The sequence below is a fragment of the Echiichthys vipera genome (genome assembly GCF_963691815.1).
Source record: "Echiichthys vipera genome assembly, chromosome: 20".
NCBI classification, from domain to species: Eukaryota; Metazoa; Chordata; class Actinopteri; order Perciformes; family Trachinidae; genus Echiichthys; species Echiichthys vipera.
In genome coordinates, this window is record NC_139845.1 from 13,493,847 (window position 1) to 13,513,620 (window position 19,774).

General features: G+C 40.9%; 1 protein-coding gene across 2 annotated transcripts in view; it reads left to right on the plus strand.

Annotated features, from left to right (window-relative positions):
• The window catches only part of dock4b (dedicator of cytokinesis 4b), a 117,048-nt gene that overhangs the window by 36,527 nt on the left and 60,747 nt on the right, over positions 1-19,774 (plus strand). For both annotated transcript variants that reach the window (XM_083935012.1, XM_083935013.1), the window contains exons 4-12: positions 31-86; positions 170-266; positions 793-941; positions 3,508-3,592; positions 9,965-10,116; positions 16,014-16,095; positions 16,270-16,330; positions 16,719-16,851; positions 18,374-18,462. In XM_083935012.1, the coding sequence (XP_083791138.1) occupies positions 31-86; positions 170-266; positions 793-941; positions 3,508-3,592; positions 9,965-10,116; positions 16,014-16,095; positions 16,270-16,330; positions 16,719-16,851; positions 18,374-18,462 (904 nt within the window). The remainder of the gene's footprint in view (positions 1-30; positions 87-169; positions 267-792; positions 942-3,507; positions 3,593-9,964; positions 10,117-16,013; positions 16,096-16,269; positions 16,331-16,718; positions 16,852-18,373; positions 18,463-19,774) is intronic.

A 19,774-nucleotide genomic window follows, 5' to 3' on the forward strand; every position in this document is an offset into this window, starting at 1 on the left:
CTTATTAACCTGCTTATTTTCTCTTCAAAGGGGATCTTCCCATCCAGCTACATCCACTTAAAGAATGCCCATGTCAAGAATAAAGGGTAAGTAATGCCATGTTTTTTCTCTTCTCCCATTCCTGTTAGTCGTCGTGGAAGTTTAAAGACTTATTTGTGTATTTTTGTAGGCAATTTGAGACAGTCATACCTGTTGAAGACTCTGTCATCACAGAGATGACATCAACGTTGCGAGACTGGGGTGCCATGTGGAAACAACTCTATGTGGTAAGAAAATAAATACCACTACCGCCAATACAAAGCTGCCTTTTTAGGTACCTCATGAAGGAAGTTTATTTGGTCCTGTGTAATTTTAAAAGCCACAAACAGACAAAGCTTTTTCACACACATTCATTAGTTGGATCGATTGTGTTTGTGTCCTATTAAGCTATCTGGGGTGCTGATTAAATTGAGCTGATGAATACTCTCAGATCAGAGTGCATAAATTTGTGGCGAAAAGCAGCAGGACACTGGAGCTAATTTGCACAAATCCATTTTAAGTCCCTCTGTCTGCTTCTCTCCGTGGGTTGCCATGTTCCTCTCAATGTCCATTTGGCCCTCTTAATACAGTTTGTATTGTGTCTCTTATGTTTTTGAGTAGCTTGACACAACTGCATTCCTCTTCTTATGTGTGTCTTTCCCTTCGGTCTGTCGTCCTTATTCTTCTCTTTTAATCACAACCTTGGACTGATTGACTGATTATCCATTGGTTTTTTTCTTCTCCGTCCCTCCCAACCATTTCCCATTTCTGCAGAAGAATGAGGGGGATTTGTTCCACCGACTTTGGCACGTGATGAATGAAATCCTGGACCTGAGGAGGCAAGTACTGGTGGGACACCTCACCCATGACCGCATGAGAGACGTCAAGCAGCACATCACAGCGAGATTGGACTGGGGCAATGAGTGAGTTTATTGGTCCATCCATTTTGTTTTTTAAAATGTTTTTGCTTTATAGTATTGTATAAAAATAAATTGCCAGTGACTAGAGGCTGGCTTGAGAGCAGCAATCCATCACAGGGAACATTCAGACAGTCTTCTTTTTTTTTTTTTTTTTTTTGTGAAAACGATATTTTTATTGCATGGTAATGCAGTAGTCAAACAGAACCATTTTTACTCTTGCTTGTTGATGCATTCAATAAAAACATCTGACACAAGTGCTGAACTCCATTTTTTAATAGAAGGCACAACAAAATTCATGTCATCATTTTCGCATCATTTATAAATGTTATTTGTTTATTTTCTATCTGCCCGTATCCATGGCAGGAACATTTAAAAGAAATCCAGAAATCATTTTTAGCAACTCAGGAAACTTTACCTGTGAGACTGGATAAACCAGTGAACAAAACTTTAGTTCTAATGCCATAGTTGAACCAAAAAGCCCCGAATTGGTTATTATTAGCAGAAAAGCTGAATAATCATTATATTTTTATATTGACAAAGAAACTGTAATGTTATTAACGTAGATCGTTCATCTCATGGACGATATCTGATCTGCTTGGTAAGGCCAGTGTCATGCCAATACTGCTGAATGTATTGGATCACCACATTTCTAGTTCCTCTGTCTCCTTGGTATGTGTATAAATGGGGGTATTCAGACCAAACCAGAGAGGACCTGCATGGGGGAGGAACTACATACCTTCAAGTTTCCTTTTTGCTGCATTTGCACCGCTGATCGGAATGCTAAAGTTGTGTATGCGTACCCAATGGCTTTTCACTTTGAGGCGTCAAATTCGGGTTGCATTTTCCACGTCGCACAGACTCTGTTTTGCTACGCACACCTATGCATGGCTACGCGGCCCAACATATGAAAACTACATAAAACGGGGTAAAAGTCGAGTATAATCTGGTTTAAAATTATCAAGAAACATACATCACTGCTTCCAAACCCTGCATAATCAACTACATCGTCACTCGGCAAGTGCAATGCAAAAAGCTGGCAGCAGCCACACGCTACTGACAGTCTGTGTAGCAGGTAAAAAAACCTGCTGCGCTCTGCCTATTTAATCTGTATGCTTCGCTTTTCATCAACCAACTCTAAAATCTTCAATGTTCCTTTAAATGCACCATGGATAAATCATTCCTAGTCCCTGTTCACATTTGCATTACGACCACATTGTGACTCTTTATTTTTGACAAAATAAATGAATACAATAAATCAAACTTTATGTTCACCCTCTGCAGGGAGTTAAAAGTCTGATTCATTTATTTCTTTTAAATAATAACTGTATCTGCCAGGGTGGAAAATTAATCTAAAAATCTTAGACCCAAATTGGCAAATAGAAGTGAGTAACACAAATCATATCTTTAGTTAATGAGAAACAACCCAGTGGGATCTAATAACAAGCTGGTTCATCTAACACAAGTTTAACATACAAACACTTTAAGCAAACACTGAAAATGAAACTCTCATTTCTTCAGTGTCTGATTCAGTCCCTCATCTTCCAAGCTCGAGCTCACTGCAACTCTCGAACTGTTCTTTCTCTGACTCTCGCTCTCACTAACCCTTTCTTCTCTCCCTGTTCCTCTTTCTTTTGTTGTCACCTACCATCCCTGCAGGCACACTCCTCACTCAATCAAGTCTCTTTCCCCCTCACACAGGCAGCAGCGTGCTCTCCATCCTACCGCTCTCTCTCTCTTTTTTCTTTCCTCTCCATGCCATGGGGGTAAAATAAAAAAATCTCCCAACTTCTGTCATTCTTTCTTTATATCCGTCCTTACCCTTCACTCTTCTTCATTCCCCTGCTGAGGCCCTCCACACACACACACACACACACACACACACACACACACACACACACACACACACACACACACACACACACACACACACACACACACACACACACACACACACACACACACACACACACACACACACACACACACACACCTCCTTAGTTAAGAGACGGGTGGACAGTCCCTCGCTGTGGGGCTGTTGTATGCTTGACCAAGCCTGTCTGTTTTATTGCTGACAAGGAGACACATTCTAGCGTGGCGTTTTGGTCCACTGAAAGGGCCGGCCTAGAGGAGGATAAGAAGAATAAAAAGGAGAAAAGGAGAGGGAAGGAGGGAGGAAGTTAGGGGTAGAGCTGTTCATGGAAGCCATGAAGGAACAGAGAGGGTTATAAGACGGACAGAGAGAGAGAGAGAGAGAGAGAGAGAGAGAGGGAGACGTTTGAGGAAGAAGGATAAAGAGGACAGTGGGCATAGCAGGGAGCTAAAAGCAGAGGACATTTTTCTTTCATCTGTTCCTTTTGAAAAGAGGACGATCCGTCAAGTTAATTTAAATGACTGACACAGATAATCTGACAGTATATGGTGTGTGTTTGTTCATTCTGTTGATGCTCATTTGAGTCAACCTTGTCTGTTTTGCCTTTCACAGACTACGATATGAATTAACCGTCATTAAATAAGTGTAATATGTGTCTAATCTGTATGTCATTCACTGCATGCACGCTTTCTTTTACAGACAACTCTGCTTGGACCTGGTCCCGAGGCGAGAGTTCAGCATGGTGGACCCTGATGAAATCAGCGTCACAGAGCTTTACAGACTGGTGAGTGGTCTGAACAACCCCTCCGCAAAATAGTGACCTGCTTTGTTCTCAAACTAACACCTCATTAAGGGAGCAGGATGGTGAAGTGCATTGTGATACTGTATCGATTCTCCAAAACATAATCGATTTTTAATGAACACTCTTAGGCCCGCAGGACCACCGGCTACCTCGGATGATATTACTGTCTTCAAGCGGCTGAAGCAGGCTCTGTTTTAAAGCTGGGGGGATAAATTACGCTCCAAAGCAAGCAATATATATTTAATCAGAACTTCTATATCATGATAACTATCGGATCGCCATAGATAGGACGAAAGATGGGTAGGAATCCCAGGAGAGGATACAGTGGGTATAGAAAATGCAGTGTGAGGTACCTTGCATATACTACCGAATATACTGTATGCGGTGTGTGCGGTTTGTCAAAAACGATTTGTGTGTCACAGACTTGCAGCTGCTACATGCTTGCAGCAAACCACTTTATATATCACATACTTTCTGATCGCATCAGACGGGGGAAGGATGTTTTTACCAGTTTCTTCCTACGGTGAAGATGTGAGAAGCAGCCCATAACTGACAACAGTTTTTGAAAGATCTTCCCCAAAACTGGCAGGTAGCAGAAGTAGTGGTGTGAACTGGCAGACTGCATCAAACCCTACCCATCTACCCATCTACGCAAATTCCCTCTTCCACCGAGCACTTTAAGGACCTTTTTATCCGTGTTGGCTTAAGAATTGGGACTGACGGTTCATTCTTGACCTCGGAAAAGGGATTTGGTGAAACTATCTCACCACTGACCTTGAGCTTTGGATCGATCACACTTTTTTTCTCAGAACTTTAAGGACTTCATACTGGCTGAAAAAGTTTAAGTTGAAAGATTGGCAATAATCTTCTTGATACCATTTTAAACTATGAGCTTTTGGAGATTTTGTGTAATATATATAATATAATTTTAGCTACTTTTCTCATTATTAATACATTTCATGGGCTACTGGCAACAGCAGTACTCTCCCATCTCTCTCTCTTCCATCCCTCTCTTTGCCCCTGTTTGGCTCATTCTCTCCTTCCTTTCTTTACTGTTTGCTCCCTGCTTCCCCTTCCCATTTTCTCCAAGCCCCAACCGCTGTTACCGTGGCAACCACTTCTCTGCCCTAATACAGTGCAGGAAGAATTGAATCACACACACACAAACATACACACTGCGATGGCTTTTCCTTCGCAGGGACAATTGAAGCTCTTAATCCATTTGTTTTTTTTTTTGTTAGCCAAAACAAAAGCAGGCATAGCAGGATGAAAGCGTAATTCACCTCTATTAAATAGCGTACAAAATGAGCAAATGACTGCAATTCCCCTATACTGAGACAAGATAAAGGGACTGCCAAAATCTACATACAAACACTCTTGTTATAAATAGAAACACACATTGAACCCAAATCCCATCAGTATTTTTCAGTGAGATCTTTGTTTATGAGAACAGCTTCTTTGTTTCTGTGTTGCGCTGCGGTGGTGTGGCTTAATTAAATTGAGATGGGGATTACCAGGTGTGTGTGTGTGTGTGTGTGTGTGTGTGTGTGTGTGTGCGCGTATGCCTGTGTGGGGCGAAATGGCATTGGGGGTGTTACTGTGGAAATATGTGATATCTGCTCAGTGAGAAATAAAGAGACAATGAGAAGGATAAAGGAAAGACGTTCCATGCATTGAATAACAAGGAAAGAATTGTGCCAAAATTTATGGACATAAATATATATATATATATTTTTTTTATATAGACAATAGATCAAATGAGCTCTCAGCTCTAACTAGTATTGTAGAATCTTTTTAGTGCTTATTGTTTCGGCTATACTACATCGGTTCACTGTCAGCGCTCACATACACTTGTTTCCTGGTTCATTAGGCAAGCAGCTATAATACGGTAATCCCACTGTATCTATCTGAAGAGCACATTATGGCACACAAGTTAGTGCTCTAGCTGTCAAGTGAACATAGTGATGGATTTAGTCTCTAAAGAGCCAGTTACTTTCCTCAGGAGTTGAAGGCAAAAGGCTCAAATCAATTTTGTCATTTTGTCAGTTGGATTAAAAAAAAAAGACTGAATGAATGCTAATGTTGTTCTGTCTGCTCGATTTATATATATATGTATATGTTTAAAAAAAATATATATATATATTTTATTTTTTTTTAAACAACAGGTCGGCAACAGGTCATTTTCCCTCTTTTGAATTCAGTCCAAAAGGTAACTTCCTACAATGCTGTGTAGCACTACCCACATCAAATGGTTAGCTTTAAGTATCAGAAATTGTTCAGTATTGGTAACTTTAAAAATGGTCAATTGAAAAAACTTGATCAAAGCAATACCTAGCCACAGGGCTAGTGCTTAGAGAACGTATTCTATTGATATTAAGTCCTTTCTATTGCAGGAGATTTGTCTGAAGAGATTGAGGCCTGATACTGAGTCGAGTTATTTCACTTGACACCCTTTGAAGCATTTTATTTGTTAGTAGCTTTAAAGTTATCAAATCCCTAATTGGCTCCCCAGTCTCATGCTAAGGCTTCTCAGTTGCTAAAGCCGTCTGTAGTGCAAAGGCAAAAACAGCTTAAAACGTTCCTGTTTTTTTCTTCCCCTGGAGTGTGAGACCGCTACAAAGCGGCCTAGAGTTTAGATCCGAGAGCGATGCATTCATTAACTGTGGCAGATCAGACAGTGGTGATAGATAGGTCAGGCCTGGCCTTGGACGTGCTGTATTACAAATCTCCTCTGTGACTTCGGTTATCACTAAAATAATACGCACTTTAAAGTTACCCTCACTCCTCTTGCTTCCTGCTTGTGTTAAGGTGTCCCTTCCACAAGCTTAAAAGAGGCTTAAATAGTGATGTAGAAGTGAGTGATGAAAGGCAGCTCTGATGGAGGGATGTAGAAAGACTAGAAAGTGTCTCCGTCACCTCAGTTAAACCCCCCCTCTCTCATTTTAGAAGCTCCTTGTAGTACGACTGTCACTCCACTTGGCGCTGCCTCACGCTGTTTTTTTAAAAGATTACAGAGTGAACAATAATGGTATGGTTGGAGAAGCACACACATGAACATGCTCTCCCTGTTCAACTATATTTCTTGTTTTTATGTTGCCAGTAGGGCTGCCAGACTGTAATGTCTGTCCTTTGTGTCTAGTCATGCTGAAGCCGTCACATAACCACACACTGCTTCGACTGGGCGGCTTAAATGACACACTGAAAATAACCATGTGATAAAATCCCACACTGTAAATGAGGCCCTCCAGACCTAGTTATTCTGCGTCAAAAACCAGTAGCTCTGCCCTGTTGTGTAAGTGATCTGGTAAAAAAAACAAAAAAAACAGTGTTAGCGCCTTGTTGTTTGATCGTTCTCCAGTGTGTTTTCTTCTGGCATCTCAGTTGGTGCACAGCAGTCAGGTCGAAGTGAAACACATTCATCTTTTTGACAGATATTGCACTAAAAGGATTTGTGGTGTCATTTTGAAGCATGTTTAAGTCTTAGAGGACCGTGTTAGTGGTTTTTCATATGCTTATATGTATGGTACAGCCAACTGTTTTCCAAAAGCATATCATAAATATGCGATTGATTTCATACCCTCTAGGCAGTTGCTCTATCTCAAATTTCACTACGGCATCAAATTTTCAGCTTTCAGGGATTTGAACCTTCTCTGAGGTAGCATTTTGTTGCCCTTTAGTTTATGTCAAAGCAGTAGTCATCACATGGTAATGCACTCTTGGGTGTGTTCAAAACATTGTAACATCAGTGCCTAGACAGAACAGCATAGTTGTTATGTCGGTAAGAACCACATCATCCATGTTTGCATATTGTTTTCCTTCTTTTACTATAGAGAGACCGTCCAGAAATGCAAATAAATGCAATGTTGTGATTCCAATCTCTTTTTTTTTTCGGGGGAAAAAAATATCCAAGTTGGAGGAATTGTCCAATCACTGCAATTTTCTACGTTATATAATCTTATTCAGATTGAGGAATATGAGCGTAAATCAAAATCAATCAACCTCAGCATTCCAACTTCCTCGCAGAGAGTTTATTGTGTATTATTATCCTTTGGGACTGTCTTCCACTCCCAAGTTGTTTCCTAAGGCAATGCTAGCACCCAGTTAGTGTATTTTACCCAACAAGCTTGACTAAAAGATCACAGTTTTTCAAATTCTTCCCACGATTTTGCGTTTTTAAACATATGGCGAATTAAGAAAAACGAATCACAACTTTCTTTCAGAAAAGCTGTTGCAAATTCACTTATTTCTGTAAATATAGCACATAGATTCAGTACTTTTGTCAGCTAACTGTCAAATCTTAGATTATCCTTAAAGGAATCGTTAAATGTTATGGGGAAATGTGCGCAGATGAGTTAGATGAGGTGCTTGATCCCATCGCATCTATATGGTAAATGTGGAGCTGGAGCCAGCAGCAGGTTAACTAAGCATGAATCCAAAAAGTTGACACCAGAAGGTAACTGGCCCCGGCCAAGAAATAGTCTGGAACATAACCCCACTTTGAATTTAGTACTGATTAAACAAAATAGATATAACATGTTAATTAGTGTTCTTTGGAGTCACTGGTTGGTGGATGTTTAATCAATGGGCAGAGCCCGGTTAGCTGTTCCCCCACTGTTTCCAGTCTTTTTGCTAAGCTAAGAGGTGAGATTGAAATCGATCTCCTCCTATAACTCTTGGCAATAAAGCAAATACATGTTGACCTATTCCTTATATATACACAAACAACAGGTTCCAAGAGATTTTACATATAATCTCCTTTAATTATAGTTTATAGTGTTGGAGGTGATTGGCAACAATTTCTCCTTTTGTGTATTTGACTCAGTGATATTTGTGTGTGGCGGTGCATTACTACACTTTCTTTGCCCTTGCATTTTCTTATTTTTATTCTATTCTTACTTTCTTCTCCCCCTCCCCTTTTCTCTACATCCTACTAGAGAAGTGAACGTGGAGCACAATTTGGCAGCTCTTTTGGCCATCTGGTGTGTGTGTGTGTGTGTGTGTGTGTGTGTGTGTGTGTGTGTGTGTGTGTGTGTGTGTGTGTGTGTGTGTGTGTGTGTGTGTGTGTGTGTGTGTGTGTGTGTGTGTGTGTGTGTGTGTGTGTGTGTGTGTGTGTGTGTGTGTGTGTGTGTGTGTGTGTGTGTGTGTGTGTGTGTGTGTGTGTGTGTGTGTGTGTGTGTGTGTGTCCTTGTATTTTTGGATGTTGACAACAGATTAGGATGAACCTCTCAAACAGAGCTGCAATGTGCACGTTGATCTGGATAGTATTTACAACGACGCGCCATGCTGTGTGAGGCTTATAACCTCTCAATCTTTTTTCGATATAGATTGACTTAATGTAGCATGAAATATCAGTCAATGCTCATGCGCCACCAGGCACTGAGATGCTGCATTGTTTGACTGTTGCTTTGCTTGCATTTATATTCAGTGTGAATTGCAGTGCTTTGGTTTCTGTTTCTCTAAGATGAAGCAACCAGTTGAAAGGGATGCAAATCACAACGCAGTTATTTCTTTGTGTCATGAAAAAAATTAACCTATTTAACCCCATTCTTTTTTGAATTTGCAGATCAGAGAAAAGGAAGTGCAACAGTTGTACAGTGCGTCAATACATTAAAGCAAAGAAACAGGAACAAAAACAAAAAACCCCAACGTAAATCCCAATTAACCTATTTTAAAGATATATGCTTAAGGTAAATACATAAGGTAGAGTGCTATAAAGACCTTATTTAGTAAATATAAATACTTTTGTATGAAGTGAATATGTGGATATCTCATTTGTTTCTTTGGCACCAAGATGGCAACAAAGAAATCAGAAGAAATCAGGCAATACAGCTCAGACGCTCACATCTTAGCTCCTGGTGGTGTTGACAGTCTGTTATTGCATGCTGTAATAACCTGATCTTTATCAACAAAATCTATATCTTAGTCTTCAAATATATATGCAAATCTGCAGCAAAGCTCCTCCGAACTGTCTGTGAGGTGTCTCAGAGGGATGTTATTTATCTTTGACTGGGGAACTCAACTCTAAATACAGCAGCTCTTGAATATGATTGGCCAGTATTAAAAGGGATGTTCCACAAACCTTTCCATCTCTTCTATATATATTTATTCTTTTAAATCAATTTTATCTATTTAATGTGATTTTTGAACATTAAAGCATGTAAACATATTCTAGTAGAAACCCAAAATTCAAGTATGAACCTGAAAATGAGCACAATAGGCAAGCTTTGATTTTTAGCAGTTCTGTGTAGTGACATGTTAAGTCTATGTATAAAGATCCCCCTGCTCAGAATGCCATTAGGAAATCAATTTGTGCTGATGCTTATAACCTCTCCTCTCCTCTCCTCTCCTCTGCAGATGGAACATCGGCATCGTAAGAAGGAGACCCCTGCTCCCGCTAGCACCCACCACTTGTTTGTCCACGTCAAGAGTCTGATGAGTGCCAACCTGGGAGAGGAGCTAGAAGTCTTCTTCCACATTTATGATGGACGGGAGAACCGGCCACTGAGGTAAACACCTCAGAGAAAATAATCCCCCTTTTAATTTTCTGAATTAGTGATGAAAAAAGCATCACTTTTTTATTCTAATAACAATATTTGCTCACCGTGACATGTAGTGAGGTTTACTGTGATTTCTGGGGCTCTATTCGGTACATTTCTTGACCATGTGCCAGTATTCAAAAGGTTAAAATAGTTATGTTTGTCATGTTTTTTCGGATGCACTGTCCATAGCAATGAGTGATTAAAGGGGGTGGTGGGGGGTGGTAGGGGGTTGTGATTGCTCCACCTTTTGATGCCAGGAAGACTGCTCTAATTATAATAATGAAGATTGATTAAATGAAGCAGGTTGTTAAAGGCCACTTGGACACATAAAAGTGGGCAATGCCGTGCTATTTTGTCATATAAAACAGTGTCCGCGCTGTCCACATAAAAGAGCCTATCACCATGGGAGTCTGCACACGTCACATGCACGCACGCACACCAACACACACACGCCCACATACTCCTGACGGGGCGTCGGCCAAATACAAGACTGTGTTTAAACTCCCTGGTTTCACAGTTCAAAGCGAAGAAATTCCATTTCATGTCACAAACAAGTGGATTCGTCAGGCGTGGAAAATGAGTGGGTTGAAAAATGAGCACGGCAACACTGAAACTTCTTTTGATAAGTCATGCTGGAGTTTGGCGCTTAACTCTCCGCCCCACAGGGTCACATCAGAGGAACAAGGGTGACATTGATGGGATACATTGTTTTATTACTTTTTGTTTCAGCATACAGTAGCTCCAGTTCCAATACATTATTCATCACATCACTGGCAGCAATCTAACTTTTGAGGCAAACTTGGTTGACCTAAGTTTCTCTAAACTTCGCATGGAGAATTTGTGGTTTCCTCTATAATATGAATAATACCACACAAGAACAAAGATTCTATTTTTACAAGAAGTGCGAAAGGCCTTTTTGACTTTTTATGATGTGGAATATTTGAGAAAAAGATGAGTTTCTGAAAAAATGACAGCTGTATGTGTACACACAAGCACACACGTTATTTATCCGTGGATAGGAAGCGATTTAATTAGTAAGGTGTATTTAAATGCGCCCTCTTGCCTCTTTTGGCTCACACATCTGAAGTTTTGATGTACAATAAAAGGTTCAGTAATAATGAAGTTACATTTTTTGCAACTATTCTCAACCCCCTACTTTGTCTTCAAGTGGAAAATTAGGGTCCAGTGGTATCATATTAAAGGGATAATTGAAATCCTTTTGAAGTGGGGCTGTATGGGGTACTTATCCATAGTCAGTGTAGACAAGAGGACAGGCACAGAAGATAAGCTTTGTACTGCTGTGGATGGGGGCAGCAGCTGGACTTAACTATCCAAAAAAGGTTCACCTAAAAAAAAAGCAATATCAGTTTAAGTTTTTGCTATATTTTGAATATTTTCACCAGTTTGCAATCAGATATTTGGTTTTTAAGTTTAAGCGAGTGGAACCGAAGCTGTTCAATGCTCCTATCAACACCACCAGACTCCATTGACAAAAACATTTTACCTCATAGAACATGGGAGTCTACCGCTGCGTTGCTCGGTTAGCTTGTGTATATTAACGTGTGCCTTTTTGTGTTAAGAAAGGTTCGGAACTAACAAAACTACCAAACAATCTAACTGATAGAGGCAGCGGTATACTGCATACAAGAATTTGTTGTAATAATTAAAATAACAAATTTTAGCATTAAGCTAAAACCTTTTGTGATAAATGTTGTATACCGTAAATATAGCATACAATACAAATCATAAGCACTTTTATCCAAACTGAATACAAATAATAGTAAAAATAACTGCTCTGTTTCTCCAGGTTTCGTTTCTAGTCAGTTTTGGGGGATAACGGCAGTCAGAGGCTTTCACCATTGTGCCTTAGTGGTTCTGTCTTCGAGGAAAAATCTTACAATGGCAGTTTGCCAACGCTGTCTCTCACTGTCTGGTCACACACATAAACAGAGACACACACACACACATTTATGCAAGATCCCTGGCATGGAGCCATTTCGACACTTCCCTCTTTGCTGGTTGTGTGTGTGTGTGTGTGTGTGTGTGTGTGTGTGTGTGTGTGTGTGTGTGTGTGTGTGTGTGTGTGTGTGTGTGTGTGTGTGTGTGTGTGTGTGTGTGTGTGTGTGTGTGTGTGTGTGTGTGTGTGTGTGTGTGTGTGTGTGTGTGTGTGTGTGTGTGTGTGTGTGTGTGTGTGTGTGTGTGTGTGTGTGTGTGTGTGTGTGTGTGTGTGTGTGTGTGTGTGTGTGTGTGTGTGTGTGTGTGTGTGTGTGTGTGTGTGTGTGTGTGTGTGTGTGTGTGTGCGTGTGTGTGTGTGTGTGCGCGTGTGTGTGTGTGTGTGCGCGTGTGTGTGTGTGCGTGTGTGTGTGTGCGCGTGTGTGTGTGTGTGTGTTTGTGACCAGATGGAGGTCTGACCCGTTGTCTCAGTACCATGCCAACACCAGCAGCCCCTGTGCACCGTGGTAGCTTCTTTGTCTTCAATACAGGCTCCTTGTCCGGCTTTCCAGCAAGACACAAAGTGCGGCATACTGTACCATGGTCACACATGATCCTGTTGCTCTTTCTTAAATTGTGGTGCTTTTCCAGATTAAACACCTCCCCTTCATACTGCCTTACTCTGTTCTTTTAAATTATACTCGCACTTTCCTCTTTCTAATTGTAACCCCCATTCAGCTCTAACAAGGTCACCCATGGATGGGTGGACATGGTGCATCTGTTTTAACATTTATTTTGTGTGAACTGCAGAAGCCTAGTGTGTGTTTTTGATAGATGTAGTTGGTAGGTCTGGCCTTGCGTGTTCTCTACCTGTTCACCTCGCTGTCTTGTCTAATGATTTTTTTCTTCTTTCTACGTGGCCTTTGGCGGTGGATTTAGTTTTTTTGGCGAGGGGGAGGGAGGCAACAGTTGCAGTTAATTTAGCCAGTATTTTACACACGTGTCGCTCACTATCCATCCCCCTTCCACTTCCTTGTTGGGTGAGCACACAGCTCCTAATGCAATCATTGATATCAGGAGAGGGAATAGCAAGCTCAGTGCGGGCCCAGAGGGGAGGGAAAATGGCCATTCATGTTATGTTAATTCGAGCGGTGATAGAGGGAGATAAGGTCCCGCTGGGGGACACTGGTCCTCTTAGCTCCGGTGATCAACATGCTGCAGCTGTGAGGGAGAAGAGTCTGTGGCAGGGGAGGGTGTGTAAGAGACTTGTGCATGTGTGTCTGCAGGAGTGGCTGTTAATTGGCGGTTGGGGTTTCAACAATAGAGCACTAATTAGGGTTCGGGAAAACGTACGTATGTCTCATGTCTAATGCATAGGAATCCGTCTCCATATGGCTGGATAAATGGCCTGGAAAGTTACAGAGAGTAGCTAATGAGGAACAACCGCATCTAAATCAAATTGGCTCTCAACTGGTTCATCCCAATACGGACGAGAAAAGGAAAACTTTCCTGATGGAATACATGTATGAAAAATCATGAGCATTTGTATAATTAATTTTCAGGAGCTTAATTAATTCAATCATGGGCGCCCACTGCCCTACATACACAAAACACTGAATTACAGTGCAAGAATCAGCTTTTTATTTACATCAGGGAAGAGACACGGCACCTTGTAAGCTCTTGTAATAAAAGCTTTTAATAGCTCAGACTATTCTATAACCTGCTTAGTTATTGTACCTCTATGCAGCATGAAGTTAAGTTGTACTGTATAGGATTTGTTGGTGTATATTCTGCTCTTGTGTGAATGGGCCTACTGTAGCTTGCACTTGCTGACTGTGCCAGAGACATGGCTCATTGTCAGGCACTGGTGCATTACAAGGTTTTCTCTCTGCTTATCTGTGGACTGTGAAAGTCACCTAACTGGATTAGCCCTCAGCTCGCCAGCCTGGATGAGACGGGCCCAGCAGGATGCCTCCGCTGCCTCACTTTGAGCGTGTGTGCGAGATAGAGAGAGGGGACGGAGTACAAAGAGAATTAAAAGGCGATCTGTGTCCGTCCTTTCCTGTTTTTGCCCGACATGCACTTAATTTCCAGCCTGCACAAAAGTGGGGTGTGGGGCATTTGAGGCCAGAGTTGTTGTTTTTTTCGAGTCATTTTGATCTGTGAAGCTCTTGATTCATATTCTAAAGTTGCACTGTATAATTCAGTATTGTTTTGACAGAAAACTAGACAATTTACTTTTTCAATTGTCCCAGTGTAGCTGCTTATAGTTTACTTTAAGCCATGCTAGCATAATAGCTCTAAGAATGGCAATGTACAGTATATCTGTCTGTCGGTTAATCGTTCCGCCTCTTTGGTCCAGACTAAAAAATTGTATGAACAACTGCTGGATAGATTTCCATCAAATTTTGTACAGACATTTAAAGTCCCCAGAGGATAAATCATATTGATTCTGGTCATTCCCTGATTTTATTTAAAAGGTTGAGTTTTCTTACCTTGTAAGTAATGTGCTTCTGTCAGAGTCACTTGACCAATCGGCAACTTGTAAAGAGCTACTGGCAGCTACTGACGTGGTTTAAGTGTGTGTGACAAGTCCCGAGTTTCTGTAACAAACCATGGCACATCAGATTGGGAAATTTGTTTCCTTGAGTGAAATGTCTAAACAGCTTTTGGATAGATTGTCAGGAAATTTAGTACTGACCAGGATGAATTAAAATAACTTTGTTGATCCTCTGACTTCCAATTTGTTGGTTTCTGACCAAATACCCGTAAAACTAATGACATTCGCTGTACTTTGTGTTTAATGCTGAAAAACAAATGTTACCATGCTAACACCCCACACTAAAATGGTCAGTGTGGTAAACATACCTGCGAAACATCTGAATGTTAGCTTTGTCATTAGCCCCTTTCACACTGTAATATAGCCCGTAACTCACCCTTATTACAGCTTTACAGAGCAGCTAGCCTGGCTATAGACTTTTAGTTGTGTCGATAGTGATGTAGTCTGCATGTTTGTGTTCTGTTCTTTCTTTCTGCAGCATTTGTACTTTGTCTGTTGTTTATCTAGTGTCTAGCTCATCACTTTGCTTTAGTGTCATTTCCAGAGTTGTTAGTTTGGCTGCCGACTTGTTTTCATGCGCTAGCATTAGAATGGAGGTTAAGCTAAAAAATGTCAGCCCTAACAACTCATTAGTCACTAAACTGTTCCTTTTAATGTACAAAAACTGCAGCAGCAACCAAAAGGTTACGCATGTGACTCATGCAATTGCTGTTTCTGTATATTTTCTACTTTACATTATACATACAATACGGTGTCTTTGACATTTACCAGCACTTGGTGAAAGGTGAATAGAGAGAGAGAATGAACCTGCTTATAATGGTCTCAGTCTAGCCCTGTCACAAACAGAAGTTTTATGACAGCCAGCTTGGCAGTTATGAGACAGAGGTTGTAAATTTTTTTGTTATAACCATCACTTTTTTTGCTGACGGTCCAGTATCTGGGCTAAAACTTGTCAACAAGAATCCCGTTTATTCAACAACACACTGAATATTTTAGTCAGCCGTGGTGAAGCCATGTAGGGATGTACGTGTTGTCAGATATGTTACAGACATCCTGTGTTGGGGATTTGGTTCAATAATTCAAGCTTTGTATATATTTTTCTCTCGCTCTATCCCTCTGTCTCTGCTCCTTCTCTGCCTGCCTTTCTCCTGTCTCCTATTCTGTTCCAGACAGCTTTGGTTTGAAGCTTTCACTTTGAAGCGTTTTCTCCAGCGCCCACCGTTCAGAGCTTGACATTTTTGACGCTGTCTAATCCTTATTCTGTTCCTGTTAGCAGTGGCTTGGATGCAGTTGTTTGTGAAGACACCCAGCCATCACTCCTGACCCCATTCATCTCAATGTGTTCCTTCCCTCTGTCTCTTCTCTTGTGCAGTGAAAGGTTCTTTGTCAAGCTGAATAAGAGCGGGTTGCCCAAGTCGCCAGAGAAGACAGAAAGACAATGCACGCTATTTGTGGTGAGTAGTGAACATGACTTTGCATTTACAAAGATTGATTGGGAGCAATTTAAAGCTATGTACAGTAAAGTCATGCTCCATTACTCTGAAAACTGAAAGCTAAGTCTGTGCTGTGCCGCTTGTTTACAGTGATTGAATCTGATGCTAAAGTATTTTTTCCTTTTCTTTTTTCAGGATTTGGGAAGCAGTGATCTACGCAAAGATGTCTACATCGTTGTGCACATCATAAGAATAGGTGGGATTAGCATTGCTTATTCTTTAATCTCCTGAGCACTCCATGTCTTTTAAATCTCTTGGGCTTTCTTTAGTGGTTCTGTTATGATTTTGGATGTTTCCTGTGTGTGCGTGTGTGTGCGTGTGTGTGCGTGTGTGTGCGTGCGTGTGTGTGTGTGTGTGTGTGTGTGTGTGTGTGTGTGTGTGTGTGTGTGTGTGTGTGTGTGTGTGTGTGTGTGTGTGTGTGTGTGTGTGTGTGTGTGTGTGTGTGTGTGTGTGTGTGTGTGTGTGTGTGTGTGTGTGTGTGTGTGTGTGTGTGTGTGTGTGTGTGTGTGTGTGTGTGTGTGTGTGTGTGTGTGTGTGTGTGTGTGTGTGTGTGTGTGTGTGTGCGTGTGTGCGTGTGTGTTCAGGGAGAATGGGAGCAGGGGAGAAGAAGAATCTGTGTAGCGTACAGTATAGGAGGCCGTTTGGCTGTGCTGTCGTCAGCATTGCTGATCTCCTCACTGCTGACTCCAAGGATGACCACCTGCTTAAGGTTTATGCGTAAGTCACTGTATCTCACAAAGTCCTGTCTTCCAAATATATTTTCTTTCTTGCCGAGAAAGAAAAAGGTAAAACAAAAGTGATGGCAAGCTTAAGCACAGTATATTTCTGTTATGTTTCTATTTCCAGCTAGTTGATACTATCGTAATACTAAGCAGGCTACAGTTTGCATGCTCTGTCCATGGATATATACTGTATAAAGAGATCTGCCACATCACAGACTGCAAAGTAGATCACACTACAGGAGCCGTTTAGTTCAAACTTGTAGAGTATACCTGGTAGTTGGGTTGGATCATGTTCTCACTACAAACAAACTGTACCTAAGGGTACCAGAGTTCTTTTGATAGCACCTCCTCAAGGAGGTCCTGGTCTGGTTTTTGGACCACACCCAAATCCAATTGCTTTGTTCACAACTGCCCAAATGACCCGCATCAAGAGGCAAACACTCCAGGGATTGATTCAGTTGAACTAAACAAGGCAGGTGTGAAAGCGCCTTAACAGTCACATATGAAAGTCGTAAAGTGAAAATGTGTCATTATCAGCAAGAGAGCGTACAGTATAAAGGCATATTTCTCAAAATCTCAAACTATTCCTTTTAAAAGTCACTGATTAAATTTTTGTTCTAATCACCAACCAACTATCTTGCAAATACAGATAACAGTCTTCAAAAAGCCAAGGCTAGAATTGCCTTTTTATATACCTACAAAGACACTTTAAAAGAGACATTCCACCCAAGAAACGGCACCTTTCCTGGTGCAGTGGAAGGACTTTGTGGCCCGACCTAGTCTGCATGATGCCCTAAGGGATAGAAAAGGCTACACAGTAGTTTGACCTAAATTACAACTTGATCAAACTGACTGGCCGAATACATGTAGCTCAGAAAAAAATATATAACTACTTTTTCTTTACCTACATTAACACAGCTGAGGTTTTAGTCGGATTAGCATTAAAGGTCTGAGCTGAATGTGTTTAGAATTAGGTCCAGACAAGACGTCATTTTAAATACTGTAAGAATTTGTTTTGCACTTGATCTGCTCTGGTTAAAGTTTAAAACTTACAATACGTAATAGGTCTCGATATGTGTTATGGTCAATCCCACAACATTTTACTTTAACGTGATTAAGTAATTGTGTGGTTCATGTTATAGTTAAACATAGAAAAAAGGGCAACTTACACAGTAGGGGTACATAGTTCAGTGTTAGAGAAGCTTTATCAAATCTGGAAAATAAACCCTGATGATGTCACCTGGGTTATCTCAGTTTGAGGTTGGAGATGACAAATTTTAAACAGAAAGGCTGCTTTACAAACTTAGAGACGTGGAGTTTTAAAGAATGGAGGGGGCCTAATGAAAAGTGCTTTGGGTTGCATTATGGGAAATTTAGGATCCAGCACTTTTGGAGCTTGACATATTCATAGGGTGCATCTAGGTGAAATACTAAGATGCTGGAGTGTCCCTTTAAGTAAAAATCAATACAGAAAAAACATTGATTTTCTGTAACTTTGTCTGACCCTTCTGTTTCAGGTGTAACACGGAAAGTGAGTGGTATCAGATTAATGAGAACATCATCAAAAAGGCGAATTCCAGGTACAACTTGTCCGGCTCCAACACCGGTAAGAACCACATGTGTAAAATAAATTTTGCTTCCTCAGATCTGCATGTACCGCTTTTAAGCTTTTTAGGTTTTCTGCACCTGCTGCATGGAATAATCCCCACACAGATCTGGTGCTTCGAAACGTAATTCCACTGAATGAGTTTAAAACTACGGCGTATCCTTTTGAGTCCAAACCGTCGGTGTGAAAATGTTTTATGTGATCATTTTCATGTTTTTCTGTGTGCTTTAATGTTGAAACTGTGTTGTTCTTATTCCCGACAAGGACTCCCTTGTAAAAGAGCTCTTTGATCTTAATGGGATAATCCTGGTTGAATAAAGGCTAAACAAAAAAGATAAAAATTCCTCCAGGCTTTTCCTCCAGCATCGGGGGGAAATTGCTGTTGTTTTACCACCACAATATATGCTGTTTCTCTCCCGACACACCCAAAACGGAAACACGGCAAACACGGACTAATTTCGAGCTAACGTTAACTATCGCTGTTGGCTGTACTGTTGGAGCGCTGGAGAGAGACACTGTTTCCACTAGAAAATTCAAGTCAGTCAGTTACAAACAACTGAGAAAGTTGGGGAAAGTATCGTTTTTTTAAGTCATGTTACAACCAATAAAACATATCATGTAAGTAAAAAGTTACATGCAGAACCTATAAGTGAACTGGTTCACTTTTTGTTCCGTGCCGTGTTTTTGTTGTCAGGGAACAACTTTCAAAGCTGTTAATTCAATAGTGTTGTTATAATCAGGCTTATTTTTATCACAAAACCCTCATCGTGCCACGCCAACACACTTAGCAGCTCAGTTGCATCATCAGTCTCTTACGTGCAATAGTCGGCTTCCGGTCAGGCTGAATAACGTTGCTGTGAGAGTGAAGTTCCTCTTTAGGGGAGCGACTCAGCCTCCGCATGGTCGTGTCTGCAGGAAGCCCGCTGTTGCGAATGCTTTCAGATGATTTTTATAAATAGCTGTATACGCCCCATACTGAGCATCAGTAGCATCAGCAGTTTCCCATAGCAACAAGTTGGTGGAGAATCAGCACATTCCCTTTTGCAAAAACATGTGACATACGAAGAGGTTTGATTGTCCTAGACACAGCTGTCAGATGAATCGTATTAACCACGTCTTTGTGTAAACTAAATTATAGCCCAAGGTGAACTTCTGATTATGATTTTGAAATATAATGTGTGATGTAAGAAGATGTATTGGCGAGTTTGCAGCTGTTTGCATCAAGGGACGCATTTACCACAGTAAGCAATCAGCAACAGTTCATCCAAAGTCTGTCTTAAGGCTGATTTACATAATGTGTTGGTGAAATGTT